This window comes from Lepus europaeus, chromosome 8 (assembly GCF_033115175.1).
Source record: "Lepus europaeus isolate LE1 chromosome 8, mLepTim1.pri, whole genome shotgun sequence".
Lineage (NCBI taxonomy): Eukaryota > Metazoa > Chordata > Mammalia > Lagomorpha > Leporidae > Lepus > Lepus europaeus.
The window spans coordinates 59,026,539-59,045,668 of NC_084834.1; the positions used below are offsets into that span (position 1 = coordinate 59,026,539).

Sequence of the window (19,130 nt, forward strand, 5' to 3'; positions counted from 1 at the left end):
AGAACACTTTGGTTTCTCAACTTCTACTCCTCACTCAGAGACACTTTGCATCTGCATTATGTAAAGATGACATCTTAAGGCTAAAATCCGGAGGCAGAAGAACTGGCTTTTATAGTTAAAGCCTCATGCTACAAAAGCAGGTTTGCACCTTCTCTTGGATTACTTGGAAACAGTGGATCCAAGCCACAGAAAAGAAGGCATAGAGCCTAGAAAGGAAGAAACTAAGAGCCAAATTCTCAGGCAACCAAGGACTGCACAATGTTGGCTTAAAGTAAGCCATAAATGGAAGATGTCTTCCTTCCTCTCTTTCTCCTTCCCCATCCCTTCCCCTCTTTTCCTTTACCTACTGGGTTCAAACAAGCCAAAAGAAAAAAAAAAAAAAAAGACCCCCCACCCTTTGATGGTTGTTTCCTATCTCTGGTTCTCTGGTTTGTGTCTGCCTGTGTTTGGTGGGTGGGTGGGGCAGGAGATGGATACATGTGTCTCTGTGCACGTATGTATTTTAATGTATACAATTCATTCTGTGGCTTAAAATTGGCTCAAAAGTATCCTCTTGAAATGCAGTTCTAATTTAATGGTTTGTGTTTTTAGTGAAAATACAATTTAGAAAATGTGACAAGAGTTTGCAATCATGGAAAGTGCACTGGGGTCCCCATCAAAAGATCTAGGTTCTGGTACCAGTTCTTCCAAAATTCATGTGACCATGAACTTAGATCTCTGAACCTCAGCTTACCTATTTGGAGAATAAAAGTATTGGGCTAGAAAGATTTCTAAAGCATTTTCCTACTCTGACATTTGGTTATTCCATGAAGTCTAGGTGATGTTAAGGAGCGTCACCCTCTACAACACATGAACAGCTGGTAGAAGCACATCTAAAGTGCAAGAGTAGGGAGAGGGCAAAAGTAGCTTCTGGAATGTTGAAGTTTCCTCTTTTGACAAATGAGTAGCTTACTTCATAATTAAGTTGGAACAAAAAAGATCATGGTAATAGCTACACGTATTACTTTTTACACCCGAATAGGATCAAAAGTAGCAAAGCCAAGGAATACATACATAAGATCAACATAAGAGAAGAACCAACAGGTAGGTAGGGCTTTCCACTTTGTTAAAGCTTTCAGGTGGGACAGAATGCAAATGAAATTTAGAAATCAAGTAATGAAATTGCAACATAGTAGTAAATCCAGTGGGAAACAAGCACTCATTGGAAGAGGGGTCCAAGGTTTGACAGGTTGTGCATAGTTGGCTTGGCCACTTAAATGTGTACTTGGGCAAGTGAATTATGTGAAGAAAATCCAGAAGAAACATGAAAATACCAAAGAATAAAAATGTCTCAATACAGAAGGCTTGCATTGTGATACGGCAGGTTAAGCTGCTGCCTACAACACCAGTATCCCATTTTGGCACTTGTACAAGTCCTGGCTGCTTCACTTCTGATTCAGCTCCCTACTAATGCACCCCGGGAAAGCAGCTGAAGATGGCCCAAGTATCTGGGCCTGCCACCCACATGGGAGACCCAGATGGAGTTCTGGGCTCCTGGATTTGGCCTGTCACCACCCCAGTCACTGTGGCAATTTGGGGAGTGAACCAGCAGATGGAAGATATCTCTTTCTTTCTCTTTCTGCCTTTAAATAAATAAATCTCAAACATATATACCCTCCTAAATGTAAATATTAAAGGCATGATGCCATCAGTTGAGTCTCAATGCAAAAAATTCTGAAAAAGTTTAGCTTTAGCTTTTTAATTTTTAAGCTTTAACTTTTAACTTTAGCTTTCTAACCTCTATACTAAAGGGAGAGCAAGTCTGAAGAGGTGCTTCTCTATTTGCCATGCTTACCACCTGTACTAGGACTCTCTAGAGAACCAAAAGCACTGAGAGCAGACTGACGTTCCAGCTCAAGCAGTCAACTTCCTCTGTGTTCTGGTTCTATTCAGATCCTCAAATTGATTGAATGATACCCACACACTTTGGGGAGGGCCACCTGCTTTACTGGGTTCATTAATTCAAATGCCAATCACTTACAGAAACACCCACATAGAAATACCAGAAAGAATATTTAGCCAGATATCATGACCCAGTCAAGGTTGACACATAAAACTAACCATCATAGTACCTTTACCTAAAATATCATTCAAAATAAACATGCCAAAGTCATTTTCTTTAGGAGCACAACCCAACAGAAATGTTAATCATCAAATCTATCAATTAACATTATTTTTAGGGTTATGGTGGGTGCAAAGAGAAAGTTTAGGAGCCAGTGGGCTTAGTCAAGTGGTTAAGAGGCTCATATCCCACATCAGAAGTGCCAGGGTTCAATTCCCAGCTCTAGCTCTTTACTGAAGTTTCCTGTTATTGTAGAATTTGGGAGAAAGTGGTAATGGTGTAAGTAAATGGATTCCTGCCACCCACATGGGAGACCTGGATTGAGTTCCTGGTTCACAGATTTGCTTTTACCAGACAAATGTTTCCTGCATTTGGGGAGTGAATCAGCAAATGTCTTTCTCTGTCCCTGTCTCTATATCTCTGCCTTTTAAATTAAAATGAAAAAAAGGTTAAAGGAAATACTTTGTAAAAGCACAGGAAGAGCAAAACTGCAGTGTTGATGATATGGCTTATGTCTACAAAAGTCCAAAATTGCAATTTTAAAATAATACAATAAAAAAGAGAATTTGATCAGTTACTGATATAAATACCTTTAAAAGTAACTTTTTCCTTACTATAATAAATAATAGAAATAGATACAAAAAACCCAGTCATATAAAACAAATAATGGTAAAGTTTTGTTACAAAGAAAAATATGATAGTTACATGCTAAAAAATAACAACAGGTAACTGAAAAACTCCATTCTGATATCCTGGTTTCCTGAACTCATCTAAAACCAGACCCATCTCTTCCACAATGTGCTATTGCTCCTGGTTTCTCTACCCTGTAAATGGCTCTGGCATTCCTCCACCAATCTGACAAACCAAAATTTTGAGAGTGGTTGTCCTTATTCTGCCTCTCTTCCCCTGCTTTCCACACCCAGTCCCACTGATCCAGCTCATCAACTTCTTTCCAACCTGTGTGCCTTCTCCATTCACACCTCCACTGCCCCTGCCTATGTTATCACGTTTTCTTACCTGGATTGGTAGTAACAGCATTGTAACACAGTCACTCCACCACTCTTACCTCTTCCTCCATCCTTTCATTAACTCTAGACTGATCTTTATGTGGAAAAGACACCCGTTTCTGTCATTCCCTTGCTTAAACTCTTTTATTGTCTCTCCTTAAGGAACCTCATGAACTATCATACCTCACCTTCCTGATCTCATTCCTCTAGAAACCTGGGAATGGAATCCCAGCACCTCTAAATGCCCATGCTCATGGCTCATTCATGCTATTCCTGCTCTTTACCCCCTTTTCAGCCTAATTCACTTCAGGCCTCAGAGCCTCAGGTCCGGTGCCACCCCAACTAGGGAGACAGCTTTCACTTTCCAAGTCCCTTACATATTTCCATGACTACAAGTCTCCTAAAATGATAATCAACAGCATTATAACTGTAGGTCTTATGAGATCAGGGGTTGGTAAACTCTTGTGGAAAGCCAGGCAGTTTTGCAGGCTTTGGGCCTCTGTCTCAACTACTCTACTCTCCATTATGGTGCAAAAGCTACCATTGAGAATACAACAATGGAAAAGAATGGCCATCCCAACTGCTGGGGTTGGGCCAGGCTGAAGCCAGGAGTCAGCAGCTTCCTCCTGATCTCCCACAATGGTGCAGGGGCCCAAGCACTTGGCCCATCATCTGCTGCTTTCCCAGTGCCATTAGCAAGGAGCTGGATTGGAAGTGGAGCAGCCAGGTGCCCATATGGGATGCGAACATCACAGGCGGCAGCTTTACCTGCTACACCACAACGCCAGCCTCTGTAGCTATGATCTTAAAGGCTTTCAATTAGAAGGAGCCAAGAGCTCTGTCAGGACATCTCTTCCATAGAATTCTATATAGTCATTTGCATGGTTAACTGTTTTCCTTTCCTATGCTGGAACAGAAAGAATCTCAGGAAGAGAAAGAACCCTAAAGAACACAGAACCTTAGCACACGGACATTCCTTGTGATATCAGTTTTCCATTAGGGTATGGTTTCCCGGGAGATCAAATTAATTACATGTGGAACTTCAGAAGCTCAGCTCAGGTGGCAACAACACAGGTCAGGCCAAGGAAGGCTGGGATTCCTGGCTGCTGCTTGAGATTGGTGAAGGCCAGAGACCGAACCACAGGAACCAGTTCAGGAGTTACTGAAGGGGTGGGCTCCTGGGTCAGAAGAAGGGAAGCAAGACTGAAACTAGAAGGCCACGTCCTAAGGAAAAGACATTTCTGATTCACTAGCCAATCACCAGTGGCAGTTAATTTTTAGTTATTTGAGAACTTGTCTATGTCACTCTCAGGAGAAAAAGGGCAGAAATGGTGAATAAAGAATAGCAAATCATAGTAGTATAAAAGAAAAAAATAGAAGTGAGGAGCTTTGGAATTAGAATCAGGAGGCATGGCTTCCAGCTAGGTTTAAGACTACTAATTCATTTTCTGAATTACTCTGTTTCTGAATTCAGTCCTCACTGAATATTGAGTTGAACACTTAACACCTGAAAAGTCCCTTCCAGCTTCGCAGAGAGGAATTCAAAACTGTCTCAAAACTGAAGCCACATCCTTTTTCCAGACAAGTTTGGTCCCTGAGCAACTCAAATTTAACAGTGTTAGAGGGGCACAAGCCAACGACCTCATCATACACTGTGACTGTTTCTGACTATCATGCCCTGTGCTTGTCATTACTGTCACGCTTCTCTTGGGATACAGCTGTGATAGAAAAACTCCTTCAGCACAGGCCAAAACTTTCTAAACCTCTAGCAAACATTTTTACCATGTTGAGAATATAAGAATGACTTAAAACAACATTTTCAAACCTGACCAGAGCTGAAATTTATGAGTGGGGAAAGGGACCAAAACTCTTCAGTGCTGAAATGCCTGAAAATTCACACACAATTCGTGTAGCATTCCTAGCAGTGGCAAGATCTCTAGATAAGTTTTTTACCTGGCAGTTCATGGTAAGTAGCTTTTATTTATGTAGTTTTGGTAGCCAAGAAGAAAGTACATTTTGAAAAAAAAAAAAAAAAAAGAACATTGGGCTGGTTTTATTTCAAAAGTTTGGGGGCCGACGCTGTGGCGCAGCAGGTTAAAGCCCTGGCCTAAAGCGCAAGCCTCTCATATGGACACTGGTTCTAGTCCCAGCTGCTTCTCTTCCGATCCAGCTCTCTGCTACGGCCTGGGATAGCAGTAGATGGCCCAAGTCCTTGGGCCCCTGCACCCATGTGGGAAACTGGAAGAAGCTCCTGGTTCCTGGCTTCAGACGGGCTCTGCTCCCGTCTTTGTGGCCTTGGGGAGTGAACCAGAGGATGGAAGACCTCTCTCTCTACCTCTCTATTTAAAATTAATAAAATAAATCTTTAAAAAAAATGTTTGAGCCAAGTGGGTGGGAAACCAGCCAGATGGTCCTGGTTGAGATGCAGAGGCCAAGTCCCAGGTTTCACAGGGGTTGCCTTCATTTCTCAAGGGTTTCTCACAGGGCAGTGAGCTACAACGCTGTTTGGGTTTGTGATCAGCCACCCTGGACTATGCACCGGAGGATACAGCACGTTAGCATCCCAGCGTCCCTGGAGACGCTGCTACCTCGGCCCCCACTTCTCGGCGGGGGTATCTGTTCTCCCTCTTACCTCACATGTCGCCAGGCTGCCTGGTGCGGCACGAATACGTCATGGACCTGTGTGTATCGGCAGTTATTCAAGTAATAACGTAATGAATGAACAGCGGCAACCTGTTGAACAGTACAATGAATGAACCTGAGGCACGCGCTCCTCTCCTCCCCACGAGGCTACACCGCGAAACCATTGCTCTGATTTAGCAAGGGCGTCAAAGTCCTTGGCTTGAGAGGGGAAGGGACCGGGGAAGAAACAAAAACACAGGGAAAAAAAACAACCGGAAAAAGGCGAAAAAAGAGGGAGGTCACTCAGCCCCAGCGCGGCCCCGGCCGCTAGGCTCCGCCCCGGCCCCGCCCCGGCCCGCCGCGCGGGAGCCAGTGCGCGTGCGCAGGCGGGCGCGCGGCAGCCGGTCGGAACCTCGGCCCGGGCGCGCGCAGCCGGGGAGTGTTTGACGTGGCACTTCCCAGCCCAGCTGCAACTCCGTGCGCCCGAAGAGCCTGTGCCGACACCGCGCGGGGGAAGAGGCGCAGCGGAGGGCTGCGGGCGCGAGGCAGACTCTCGGATGCCCAGCAGCGTACGGGAGAGGCGCGGGACTAGGACCAGGTAATGCCTCGCCCTGCGCGGACGTGCTGAGGAGGGACAGCCCCCTCTCCCGGGCACCGCCGGACCGGGAGCGGTACCCGGCCCGAGAGGTTGGATGCCCACCTGCAGCAGGGCCAGCGAGGGGAGACTGCACACTTGCTTCTTTAGCCTTTTCTGTTTAGTTTAATAATGGGCCGGGGGGTGGGGGAGGTGGGCGTGGGAGTTTTTTACCCGCCCCCACTTAACGCCCTGGGATGCCGGAACCGCCAGGTCGCCACGGGTGCCGGTGTCACTGTCTCCGCAATCCACTTAAATTTTCTCTTTCTTGGAGGAAGGGGATGTTCCAAATAGTCACAGTAAAAACGGCAACTGTGTCTTTAAGCGTCGGGACATCCTGGGAGGGAGAGTGACTGGGCCAAATCCGAACTTGCACCAAGGGGAGAAGCGCACCATGGCTACAGTTGCCGGGAGACCGTGGCCTGGGGTGAGGGGTCGTTCTGGGAGCCGCGCGCCCCGGCTTTGGGTCCCGGCCTGCCGGGGTCAAGTGGCTTTCTGCCATGTCGCCGCCTGCAGCTGAGTCAGGTTTCTCCAACTTGGTGCCGTCAGTGAGGAAGTTTGACGTGGCAGACCGGGTTGCGTGGGGAAGCACAGCCCTCCCGGGACCGGTTCCGAGGGGCCGGGCTGCTTCCTGTTCTGCGCCGCGAACATCCCCGCCTGCCTTTTCTTTTCGCTCTGCAACAGGCTGCCGCGTAGGTGGGCTGGTGCCCGCTTGCCGAGATGTGCTTGGTTGGATGAGCTCGACCAAAGCTCAGGCTGCCACGTCTCCCTCCGCTGAGTGGGAGGAGGGAAAAAGTGTTGTCTGGAGCCAGGAGGACCACAAGGCCTTTGCCGGCCGCGCTGCTCCTTAGTTCTGTGCAGAAAGAAAGTGATTTCATAACGGTTTTACTTGGTTGATTTGATTTTTGGAAATTCACAATTTGAGATGACTTGAAAGCAAATTATGAATTTTAGACTTGACATTTTAAAAGTTGAAATACCATTTTCTGAATGTAGGCAGACTCCAAATCTTAGCAGATATCATGCAATCTTTTATCTTGCAAGGCAGTAAATAAGAGAATAAGGAATATGTCTGTGCTGGGTGGAGAAATTGTCAAGAAACTGTAGACTCAGTGTCTTCTATCTGGAGAGGCTGTTGGAGGCTTCCTTTTGTAGAAGAGGGAATGGAGGCCCAAAGAGATTCTTCCACTGATTCTGTGTCACACCGCTGAGTACTGACAGGTGTAGAATCAAAACCCAGTATGATTGGTTGCCAGCATTCAGGGCAGTTCCTGGCTTGTTATAAAATGTTTTCTTTTTTTTTTTTTCTTTTTAATAATGAAAATTTTCTTACTTGGTGAAAACCTGGGAAAATAGGAAGCTTACAGCAAATTGATGTTTGGGTTTTGAGTAGAATCAAGGTCGGTTTATTATAGTTATTTGTGAATGTATGTGCTTACACATGAAATTACGCTTTTTTTCTTAGCTCCTTAAATATAAGAGCATGTGTTCTTAGAGGTGTGATATCATTTAAGTCAGGAAGAAATTCTGTTCTCTTGAGAAACTGCTGACAACTTGGAAGTGGTTTCAGCTGCCACCTGGCTTGATCAAATTATGACTCATAAAATAAGTCCTTTATCAACTTTATATTCTGTATTTGTTGGCTCATGTTTCTGTTTCAAAGTTACTAATTGGAATTCTGCTAAAAAGACATGTCAAGAATCTGATAGCAGACTGCTGTAGTTACAGTAGTAAGCACGATGTGCTTTGTGGTAAAAAGTGGCCCTAGGAACCCAAAGAATAAAATAGTAGGAACCCATATGGGAGACTGTCTGTGAAATACTTCAAGTGTCCAGTGAACAAGTGGCTGGCAACTGTTAGTCAGGTTTCATGCCTGAGAATTTGCCCAGGACTGATTTACCAAGTTGTAGAGAGCTACGGTTACACCTTGTATGGCGTAATAATATATATTACATTGTATGATATGAGGGTATCTCATGTACCTGATAATTGTATTTTTCCTCAAATTATGGTAAGCATTTATTCACAGTTTTTTTTGTTTGTTTGTTTGTTTGTTTTAGTAGCACCCAGTGACTAAAACTCTCTTGTTGATGTGTTTATTTTTTTCTGTTGCAGGGGATTTTTGTAGAACTGTTCTTTGGAATGATAGTTTCATGATGAGTCAACAAGGGTATGTGGCCACACCCCCCTATTCCCAGTCCCAGCCTGGAATAGGCCTTTCTTCACCTCATTATGGGCACTATGGTGATCCCTCGCATGCAGCTTCTCCACCAGGTAAAGTGTGTGACTTTGACTTGTACATGACTGTTTACCGACCAGGCTCAGAGACTAAGACATTTTGAAAGAAGGTCTATGAAAGTGTTGAATGATTCTAGTATGGTGCAATGGTTTGAGATTTTAGGATCGTTTGGAAAAGATTCTCATTACAGAACCCTACATCATCAGTTTGGTTACTGCATGGAATACAGATTTGGTTTTGAAGCATAGGCAAAAAATAAAGAAGCTTTCTTGAATACTTTATTATTTTTCACTGTTAGATTTGTTCTGGCTGTTAACTAGTGGTATGAGGTTATTGTAAACACTATATATGTGTGTATGTATGTATGTATGTCTATACACACAGACATGCTAAGGTAGATTGGGCAGTAATTTTACAAAGTCACTTTTATTTAAAAAGATTTATTTATTTGCAAAGCAGAATTACAGAGAGGCAGAGTCTAGAGAGAGAAGTCTTCCATCCGCTGGCTCACTCCCTAAATGGCAACAGAGCTGAGCCAATCCGAAGGCAGGATCCAGGAGCTTTTTCTGGGTCTCCTACATGGGCTCAAGGGCCCAAGGACTTGGGCCATCTTCTGCTTTCAGAGAGTTGGATTGGAAGTGGAGCAGCTGGGACTCGAACTGGCGCCCACATGGGATGCTGGCACTGCATGCGTGGCTTTACCTGCTATGCCACAGTGCTGGCCCCACAAAACCACTTTTTTTTTTTTTTTTGACAGGCAGAGTTAGAGAGAGAGAGAGAGGAAGGTCTTCCTTCCGTTGGTTCACCCCCACAATGGCCGCTATGGCCGGCACTGCGCAGATCCGAAGCCAGGAGCCAGGTGCTTCCTCCTGGTCTCCCATGCGGGTGCAGGGACCAAACACTTGGGCCATCCTCCACTGCCTTCCCGGGCCACAGCAGAGAGCTGGACTGGAAGAGGAGCCACCAGGACAGAACCGGCGCCCCAACCGGGACTAGAACCGGTGTGCTGGCGCTGCAGGCAGAGGATTAGCCAAGTGAGCCGCGGTGCCGGCCCAAAACCACTTTTGATATTGGAAAAGTACTATTAGATTTGCACACTAATTACTCACTGATAATAATAAGAAAAATGCAGCCTGTCCTTGAAATTGTTATTGATCAGTATTGGTTGCTTTAACATATGGTATCCAGCAGAGCTACAGAGAATCTTAGCTTTAGGGACAGAATTGCACAAAGAAGGAATAATGGACAGTACTGAAAATTATTGTTCTTATACAGTTGACTCTGTGAGGCCACCTCATTTTATCAAAGGGCTGCTCTAAGAAACCAAGCTTCTGGAGATAGAGCTAATAATAGCTTGTTTCGGATCTAACAGCCCCAAATACCCTAAGAATATTTGGGTAAGGCAGTTGCTGGGATTCTGAATGCTAGGGAATTCAACTCAATCCACACAATGGAAATGTCATTGTATATAAATGCTGAAGAAGAATGAACCATCAGTTAGGAACTGGAGAAAGCTAGATTAATGATTTCTACAGAATCCAGATGGCCACTTTTGTAAGTGCTAGGGAGAAGACTGAAACTGGATGCACTATATATATTTATATATAATGATAATCCATGGTGGAAGTATGTTCTGTGTAAACCACGAGTAACTCTTAGAGCAACACTGGTCTGCACTTGGTAGCACTTATCAGTGCAGAGTCAGTGAAGGCTCCAGAAAGCCCTGCAGGAACAGTGGATGTTAGCAGCCACACATAGTTCACCGTAGCAAATGCCCTGAGATTGGAAATCTCTTGTGTAATGCCACCCTGATGATTTCGTCTTCCCACCAGTTTTAAAGACCTCCCAGTGAGGCATCATTCTCTTCTGGACTGGTCCTCCTTGTATCATTTCTACTCTTGCCTTTCTGGACCTGTGGGAACCATTAACTTGACTCTAGTTTCTACCTGGTGGTTTATATACAATGATATTTATAAATTTCTATTTTTGGTGTGTGCCATGTTTCAAAAACTAGAAAAGTTTCAAAAAACTTAGAAGTTTTCCATGTATTATCTTATTCAATCCTTATATAGTATTATGTTGTAGATGAATAGCCCTCTTTTGTAGCCAAGAAAACTGTATGGTATAATATGATGTGTCCAAGGTTACATAGCATGTTGTGGAGCCAGTACTCATATCCAGGTCCCCAAGAAAGGGAACAAACTCTCACACACACCTAAGAACAGCACTCAGTGTTATTCACTCCTCTTTGCTGCTTTCACAGCCCTCTTCTTGTGAAGGTACTCACTGCACTTCTAGTCCTCCACCCTTGCCTCTGCTTCTTAATATGGCTCAGTGTGGTTTGTACTTCATTGCTTGACCCATCCACCCTTCCACTTCTCTGTCTGGAATATCAGTGGCCTCTTGTTACTAAATGTGACAGACAATGTCCCAGTCTTCCTCTTTTGTATGTGACAGTGTCTCCCACTCTTTGGTTTCAGGGTCACTATCCTTACATTGTTTTTCCTGGTTGCTTTGGATATTTCTTTTGAAGGAGCCTGCCTTTCTGCTGCATGACCCTTAAGAGTTGCTGTTTCTCCTTGTCCCATTTTCACCCCTTTTTTCTCTTGCTAGATTTTCCTCTAAGTTGTGTTTTCCTGAATGAAGTGCCTGTCTCTCGGGTCTATTTCTCCAGCCCACGTTGTCTCTCCTAAGCCTTAGATCCATACTTCCAATGCCACTGCCCCACCACCCCATTGACTTAGACACATCAAACTTATCATGAACAAAATAAATTCAGTATTTCATAAAAACCTGTTTTCTTTGCATTCCATATCTCACTCATTAGCACCATTTATTTAGTGTTCCACATCAGAGACTTTCAGTATTTAAAAAAAGAAAAAAACACCTCTTATATCCTTCAATCTAATTGGTCTCTTGAATCTTTTGGAAGGAGTTGTAAACATCTTTCCTACTGGCATCCTCTTGTCACTCTTCTTGTTCAACCCATCCATCTCTTCCCCTGGATTACTAAAATGGTCTTTAAGCCTTTCTATTTCTCTACAATACTGGCTTTTTCCAAACCATCAACTTTTGAGCCAGAGGAATATTTTTTCTAAAGGCATGCAAACTTATGTGGACTTAACTTAAAATCTTTTATGGATGCCCTTTATCCCTATATTATATTGCATTCATAAGGACTTCATTATTTTATCCATTTTCTGTTTTGTTGGCTCAGCTGCCCCCTTCCCATTGTTATTCCTCCATCGATACTAAGTTTTTGTTATTTGGTGGCTGGCTTGTGCTTACTCCTAGGTGGTGTTCCTCAGTGCCAGTGTGCTGCCATGCTGTCATCATAACACCCTCTTCCTTCAGACTCCGTTCAGGTGTAGGCATTTCACCATACTCTTCCTCAAGCGTATTTAGAAATCCTTCTCTCCTTGTGTGTTCTAACACCTGGAAAGGCCTCTACCCATTTAGCACACGGATAAGATAAGGTGTGCTTGGAGCAGAGAAGGCACTCTTGAATCTGAAAAAAAAAAAAAAAAATTGACAAAAATGTATATTTATCACATACAAAATGTTGTTTTGAAGTACACATATATAGTGGTTAGCTTGAGCTAATTGTAAATGCTTATTCAATGAGTGGAGTGAGTGACCAACTGCAGTATTCATTAGCATAGCACTCTGGTACTTCCCAATATTTCAAAAAGGTGTTTTTGTTGGGTTAAATTCTTCATACTTTAATTTAAACCTCTTTCTCCTTACCCAGTTCTCAGATAGATAGCCAGGCTATCATATTTTATTCAGTGTAATGTACTTCTATGCAGTTTACTTTTCTGTAAATTATGATGTTTTGTTTAATTATTTAAGACGTTCACTAAATTACCTCAACCTTTATTTCTCTGTGCTGAAGAGCCTTAACCTTCATCATTGTTTGTATTCTCATGTGGTCTTCTCTTGATCCCTTTGTTGGTTTCCTGGTTGACACAGGCAACCTAGTTGTGGTGCCTTGAAGTGTCTGTTCAACCATAGATGTGGCCAGCGCTAACTCCTGTTTTCTGTTTGTCATGTAACACTTGTGCCTATTAATTGTGTCTACTGCTATACAGTAACATATTTAACAGATTTATTGAGTTAGCAAAATATGTGTGGTGATACAACACTAAATCTAAAAACCCAAACCCAGTCATTATGGCACGCACTTGTCTAGAGAGAAATATTTTAAGTGTATTGCTAATTACAGTTCATGGGGTAGCACTGGCAAAAATGAAATGGAGGGTGATGTGGGTGCATGCAGCAGGAGTCCCTAACTAAGATGTAGCAGGAAAAGGAATCTTCCCAGAGGGAACAGACTAAAAGGTGAAGGAAGGTTGATCAGGTAGGGAGGCAGCTTGCTGAGGATGAGGAGCTGACACATTGGAAGCTTGCAAGAAATTTAGCTATAGCGTGTAGGCAGTAAGAGCTGCCCCTAGAGTGGAAAGCTGGACCATGTCAAGGAGTTTAGATTTTGTTTTACGAGCATTAGGGTCCCATGGAAGTGATTTCAGCTGGGAAGGATCATGATCCTGCCCGTGTTTTAGAAAGAGCTATACTGCGTAATAGAACGTGTGGTAAAGGAGTTAGGGCAGGCCCACTCTTCTCTCAAAGCAGGGCTTCTCAACCTTAGCACCATTGATAGTCGGAGCCAACTAATATTTTGCTGTGTGTGTGGTGGTGGTGTGCATTGTGGGATTTGACAGCATTCTTGGCTCCTATACTCACTCAATGCCACTAGTAGCTCCTCACACCTTCTTCTGAGAGTTGTGGGAAGCAAAAATGTCCCAGACATGGCCAAATGCCCCCTCAGAGACAAAATCATTCCTGATTGAGGACCCTTGGTCCGGAAACTGAGAGTCAAGATGTGTTAGTGTCCTAACACAGCAGCCATGGCTTTGCTAAGGCCCTACTAAACAGTGACTTCACATAGATATGGTGTCAGCACTGTGCTTCAGGAATTAGGACTCTGACCACATAACAGGGAGCTGGTCTTTGTTTTTTGTAAACTTTTTTTTTTTTTTAAGATTTATTTATTTATTGGAAAGGCAGAGTTACAGAAGGAACGAGAGAAATCGATCTTCCACCACTGGTTCACTCCCCAAATGGCTGCAATGCCAGGGCTGGGCCAGGATGAAGCCAGGAGCCAGAAGCTTCTTCTGGGTTTCCTACGTGAGTGGCAGGGGCCTGAGCACCTGGGCCATCTTCTGCTTTCCCAGGCACATTAGGAGGGAGCTAGACTGGAAGTGGAGCAGCTGAGACTCTGAACCAGGGGCCATATGGGATGCCGGTGCTGCAGGTGGCAGTTTTTCCCACTGTGCCAGATAAACTCTTTTATTTCTTCAGTTTTTCTTTTTAAATTTTGATTTGTTTGTCAGATCCAGGGTCATATTTGAGGTTTGTTTTTCTGTGATGATGTTTTGGTCAGAGTTCCTCTGCTTTAGTGGAAAGGAGTTCTTAAAAGGTATCAGGAGGTGAACAGATTATTAGAGAAAGGCAGAGAACCATACCCAGGACTACATGGTCATAGACTTGTACAGTCCCACACAGGACCATTCTACCAGAATCACCACCTTTCCACCCAGCAGAACCGTCTCTGCTGCCAGGGTTGCCAGAGTCTTCCAGGAGTGTTGCCTTGCTGAACTCAGAGCACGTGGCAGCCCAAATAATAAGGGAGCCTAGGACATGGTTGGTACCTTTCTAACTCAGTATTATAAAGAGAAGGAAGCCAGAAAGCATTGGGGTTGCTGTGGAGTACACAAGCCTGTAGTAACTGCTTTGTGATTTTAGATTATTTTTCTTTTTTTTTTTTTCTTTTTGACAGGCAGAGTGGACAGTGAGAGAGAGAGAGACAGAGAGAAAGGTCTTCCTTTGCCGTTGGTTCACCTTCCAATGGCCGCCGCGGCCGGCGCACCGCGCTGATCCGATGGCAGGAGCCAGGTGCCTCTCCTGGTCTCCCATGGGGTGCAGGGCCCAAGCACTTGGGCCATCCTCCACTGCACTCCCTGGCCACAGCAGAGAGCTGGCCTGGAAGAGGGGCAACCGGGACAGGATCGGTGCCCCGACCGGGACTAGAACCCGGTGTGCTGGCGCCGCAAGGCGGAGGATTAGCCTATTGAGCCGCGGCGCCGGCCAGATTATTTTTCCTTTAGGCGTAAGCATTGTGTTAGTTTGTTTTCATGGTATGGTGTTCCTTTCCTCTTGAAAATCTCATATGCTCTATAAAGACCCTGATTCACTCGGTGTCTGATCACTTTTGAAAATGCCAGTAATGTGGCTGGGGAATACCATGACTTTTTTTGACAGGCAGAGTTAGACAATGAGAGAGAGAGACAGAGAGAAAGGTCTTCCTTTTCTGTTGGTTCACCCCCCAAGTGGCCACTACGGCCGGCACGCTGTGCTGATCCAAAGCCAGGAGCCAAGTGCTTCCTTCTGGTCTCCCATGTTGTTGCAGGGCCCAAGGACTTGGGCCATCCTCCACTGCACTCCCAGGCCACAGCAGAGAGCTGGACTGGAAGTGGAGCAACCGGGACAGAATCCGGCGCCCCAACCAGGACTAGAACCCGAGGTGCCGGTGCTGCAGGTGGAGGATTAGCCAAGTGAGCCGCAGCGCCGGCCAGGAATACTATGACTCTGCAGGTGATGATGATACTGATTTCTGTTTGCTCTGGGGATAGAGTCCACATGGCACAGGACTTTGCAGTCTGACCCCAACCAAGATGAGCACTCTGGCCACTTAGTCCCACAGTCCCTCCACATTGAACCTTTTGCCAGCCCTAACCAGGTGGCACCCTCTCCTGTCCTGCCTGGAACTTTGCCTTCTGGCTGAAACTGTCTTCCTGTCATCTTTCCTAAGACAGCTTCTGCTCTACTTTAAGATTCAGCTCCAGCAGTTCCTCACCTTCACACTCTTCCTGATTCCTCCAAGAAGTTAGGTAGTGCCTCTGCCTATCCTAACTGCACATGGTCTTGTGGTTGTTTCATGGTTGTCTCTTCCTTGACAGCCCCAAATGCTTCAAAGTCATGTTGCAGGGATGTTGAATGACTTTTAATCATTGCTGTAGAGTTGACTTTCAAAAATAAAAACATTTTTTAGGAAGATTGATGTTTACCTGCATGTGTATATCAGAACAGTTTTCCATTCTGTAGACATATCTATGGAGGTTGTTGATGAAAATTGCTATTAGCCTGTTTATTTAAAAAATAAGAATATTAATTCTGCAGTGCTTTAATTATTTAAGTTGAAAATATTTTAGTGCTACTGTTGTAGATTGTTCAAAATAATGTTTTATTTAAAGATTTATTTATTTGAAAGTCAGAGTTACACAGAGAGAGGAGAGGCAGAGAGAGAGAGAGGTCTTCCATCTGATGGTTTACTCCCCAATTGGCCGTACTCCCCAATTGGCTGCAATGGCTGGAGCTGCGCTGATCCGAAGCCAGGAGCCAGGAGCTTCTTCTGGGTCTCCCACGTGGGTCCAGGGGCCCAGGGACTTGGGCCATCTTCTACTGCTTTCCCAGGCCATAGCAGAGAGCTGGATCGGAAGTGGAGCAGCCAGGTCTTGAACCAGTGTACATATGGGATGCCAGCACTTCAGGCCAGGGCATTAACTCACTGTGCCACAGCGCTGGCCCCCAAAATAATGTTTTAAAGAAGTGAAAATTCAAGAATATGTAATTATGGTTTATATATTTTGTTAGAATATAAATCTTTGAAAAAAAGGAGAGGGGCTATGGCTAGGGAGAGGAAATGACTGTTCTAGATGCTCTCATTCTTAGAACAGTCCTTGGAAGTAGGAGACATTATTGTCAAGACACAGTATTAAAAATTGAGACTCTGGGCCAGTGCCGTGGCTTAACAGGCTAATCCTCCGCCTTGCAGCGTCAGCACACCGGGTTCTAGTCCCAGTTGGGGCGCCGGATTCTATCCCAGTTGCCCCTCTTCCAGGCCAGCTCTCTGCTATGACCCGGGAAGGCAGTGCAGGATGGCCCAAGTTCTTGGGCCCTGCACCCGCATGGGAGACCAGAAGAAGCACCTGGCTCCTGGCTTTGGATCAGTGAGATGCGCCGGCCGCAGCGGCCATTGGAGGGTGAACCAACGACAAAAAGGAAGACCTTTCTCTCTGTCTCTCTCTCTCACTATCCACTCTGCCTATCAAAAAAAAAAAAAAAAAAAATTGAGACTCTGAAAAATAAAGTTTCTTATCAGAGTCACAGCTATTACAAGGTGTAGGAGGAATTCAAATCCAAATCTGTGAGATTGCAAGTCTCTATTTTTCTAACTTTGTTAGGTTTGAGGTTTAGCCTTCATTAGAAATAATATAACTTGAGACTTTTTATTTATTTATTTTTTAAATCTTTTTTTTTTTGACAGGCAGAGTGGACAGTGAGAGAGAGAGACAGAGAGAAAGGTCTTCCTTTTTTCCGTTGGTTCACCCTGCCAATGGCCGCTGTGGCCATCACATTGTGCTGATCCGAAGCCAGGAGCCAGGTGCTTTTCCTGGTCTCCCATGCGGGTGCAGGGCCCAAGGACCTGGGCCATCCTCCACTGCACTCCCGGGCCACAGCAGAGAGCTGGCCTGGAAGAGGGGCAACCGAGACAGAATCTGGCGCCCCGACTGGGATTAGAACCTGGTGTGCTGGTGCCGCAGGTGGAGGATTAGCCTATTGAGCCGCGGCGCCTGCCACTTTTTATTTATTTTCATTTTACTTAAAAGGCAGAGTGATAGATGAAGGAAGGGAAAAAGAGAAAGTCCATTTCCTCACTCAGTCCACAATGCCTACAACAGTCATTGCTGGGCCAGACTGAAGCCAGAAGCCTTGGAACTTAATCCAGTCTCCTAGGTGGATGGCAGAGACCGAATTATTTGAACCATCACCTGCTACCTCCTTGGGTATCTGGGAGCAGGAAGCTGAATCTGAAGTGGAAGATCTAAGATTCTTACTGGACACTCCAGTATGGGATGTGGGAGTCCCAAGTGGCATCCTAACTGTTGTGCTAACACCTATGCTAGAATAATGTTTATTGAAAATAGTGGTATATAAAAATTTGCTTAATAAAAATATGACTGTAGAGTTAATATAAAAATTTTATTTAGTTTAAGGAATCATGTTTTAAGAGAAAAAGCCTTTGTAAACATTTCAATTCATGAAAACTGGCACTTCACTGATTACCTATCACTCTGGGTTCCCCACACCTGTCAAAGCTGCCTCTTGAACCTGTCCTGATGATAATAAGGGAACTCTGCCTGGGTGACTGCAGGTCATCCAGCGAGTCCCTTCTGTTTGAAGGAATGTGCTTTCTGTAGGAAGGTGACAGAAGAAAGCAGATGTTGGTGTGATACCCTCAGGAGGTCAAGTGGAGGAACACACAGCAGGCATGGTGGAAGGTCGCTGGTGGCCGTGTGAGAGAGGAGGATGAGCTTGAGAGTAAACTGAATGGCTTCATCAGAACAAGCAGAATGGAAGCAGAAGTAGAAAGAGCAAACAGAGTTGTACTTGTTCTGTGTTTTCTTTTTAAGAAGGTAACAGAGGTCTCCTAGATAATGAAACAGAGAAGAGTTGGAAGTCCTCAAAAACAAACTTCCTGCTTAACAGCCATATAGTTTCCTACAAGTGACAAGTGAGGCTTTGAACAGCTTTCATCCAATCCTAGTTACTTTTGTCCTGTCCTACAGTTTCTCTAGAAGAAAATAGAAAAATGCCTGCAAACAGCTCCTGAGAGAAACCTTTAGATCTGTGTTTGAGAAGAGCTGCTTAAAAACAGTTAGTGCCAAGAATATTGGTAAATTGCAAGTGATCCCATATTTTGTATTATCAATGACTTGAGGAGTCCCCCAACTGTTTGTCGATCATTTGAATCCTAGATAAATTATTAAACTTTGAAAAATGTGCTTTAGATTTTTTTGAAAGTCACATTACAGAGAGAGGGAGAGACAGGTTGCTGGTTCACTCCACAGATGGCTGCAATGGCCAGCGCTGGGCCAGGCAGAAGCTAGGAGCCAGCAGCTCCATGCAGATCTCCCATGTGAGTGGCAGAGACCCAAATACTTGGGCCATTTTCCATTGCTTTTCCCAAGCCATTAGCAGGAATCTAGATGGGAAGTGGAGCAGCTGGGACATGAACAGACACTGATATGGGATGCAGATGTTGCAGGCAGTGGCTTTACTATCTACACCACAGTGCTGGCCCTGTGCTTTAGAATCAGTGGAGAAATCACCCTATTCTTTTTTTTTTTTTTTTTTTGACAGGCAGAGTGGACAGTGCGAGAGAGAGACAGGGAGAAAGGTCTTCCTTTTCCGTTGGTTCACCCTCTGATGGCCGCTGTGGCTGGCGTACCGCGCTGATCCAAAGCCAGGAGCTTCTCCTGGTCTCCCATGCGGGTGCAGGGCCCAAGGATCTGGGCCATCCTCCACTGTACTCCTGGGCCACAGCATAGAGCTGGACAGGAAGAGGAGTGACCGGGACAGAATCTGGCGCCCCGACCGGGACTAGAACCCGGTGTGCCGGCACCA

At 44.9% G+C, this 19,130-nt stretch overlaps 2 protein-coding genes across 2 annotated transcripts in view; one reads left to right on the forward strand and one right to left on the reverse strand.

Annotated features, from left to right (window-relative positions):
- SYNPO2 (synaptopodin 2) overlaps positions 1-5,795 on the reverse strand; it is a 236,213-nt gene extending 230,418 nt beyond the window's left edge. Inside the window, exon 1 of the mRNA XM_062199692.1 lies at positions 5,741-5,795. The gene's annotated coding sequence lies outside the window, so the exon portion shown is untranslated. The remainder of the gene's footprint in view (positions 1-5,740) is intronic.
- A 349-nt stretch (positions 5,796-6,144) lies between these two features.
- Positions 6,145-19,130, forward strand: part of SEC24D (SEC24 homolog D, COPII coat complex component) — a 145,442-nt gene continuing 132,456 nt past the window's right edge. Inside the window, exons 1-2 of the mRNA XM_062199697.1 lie at positions 6,145-6,328; positions 8,480-8,638. Of these exons, the coding sequence (XP_062055681.1) occupies positions 8,518-8,638 (121 nt within the window). The 5' untranslated portion in view covers positions 6,145-6,328; positions 8,480-8,517. The remainder of the gene's footprint in view (positions 6,329-8,479; positions 8,639-19,130) is intronic.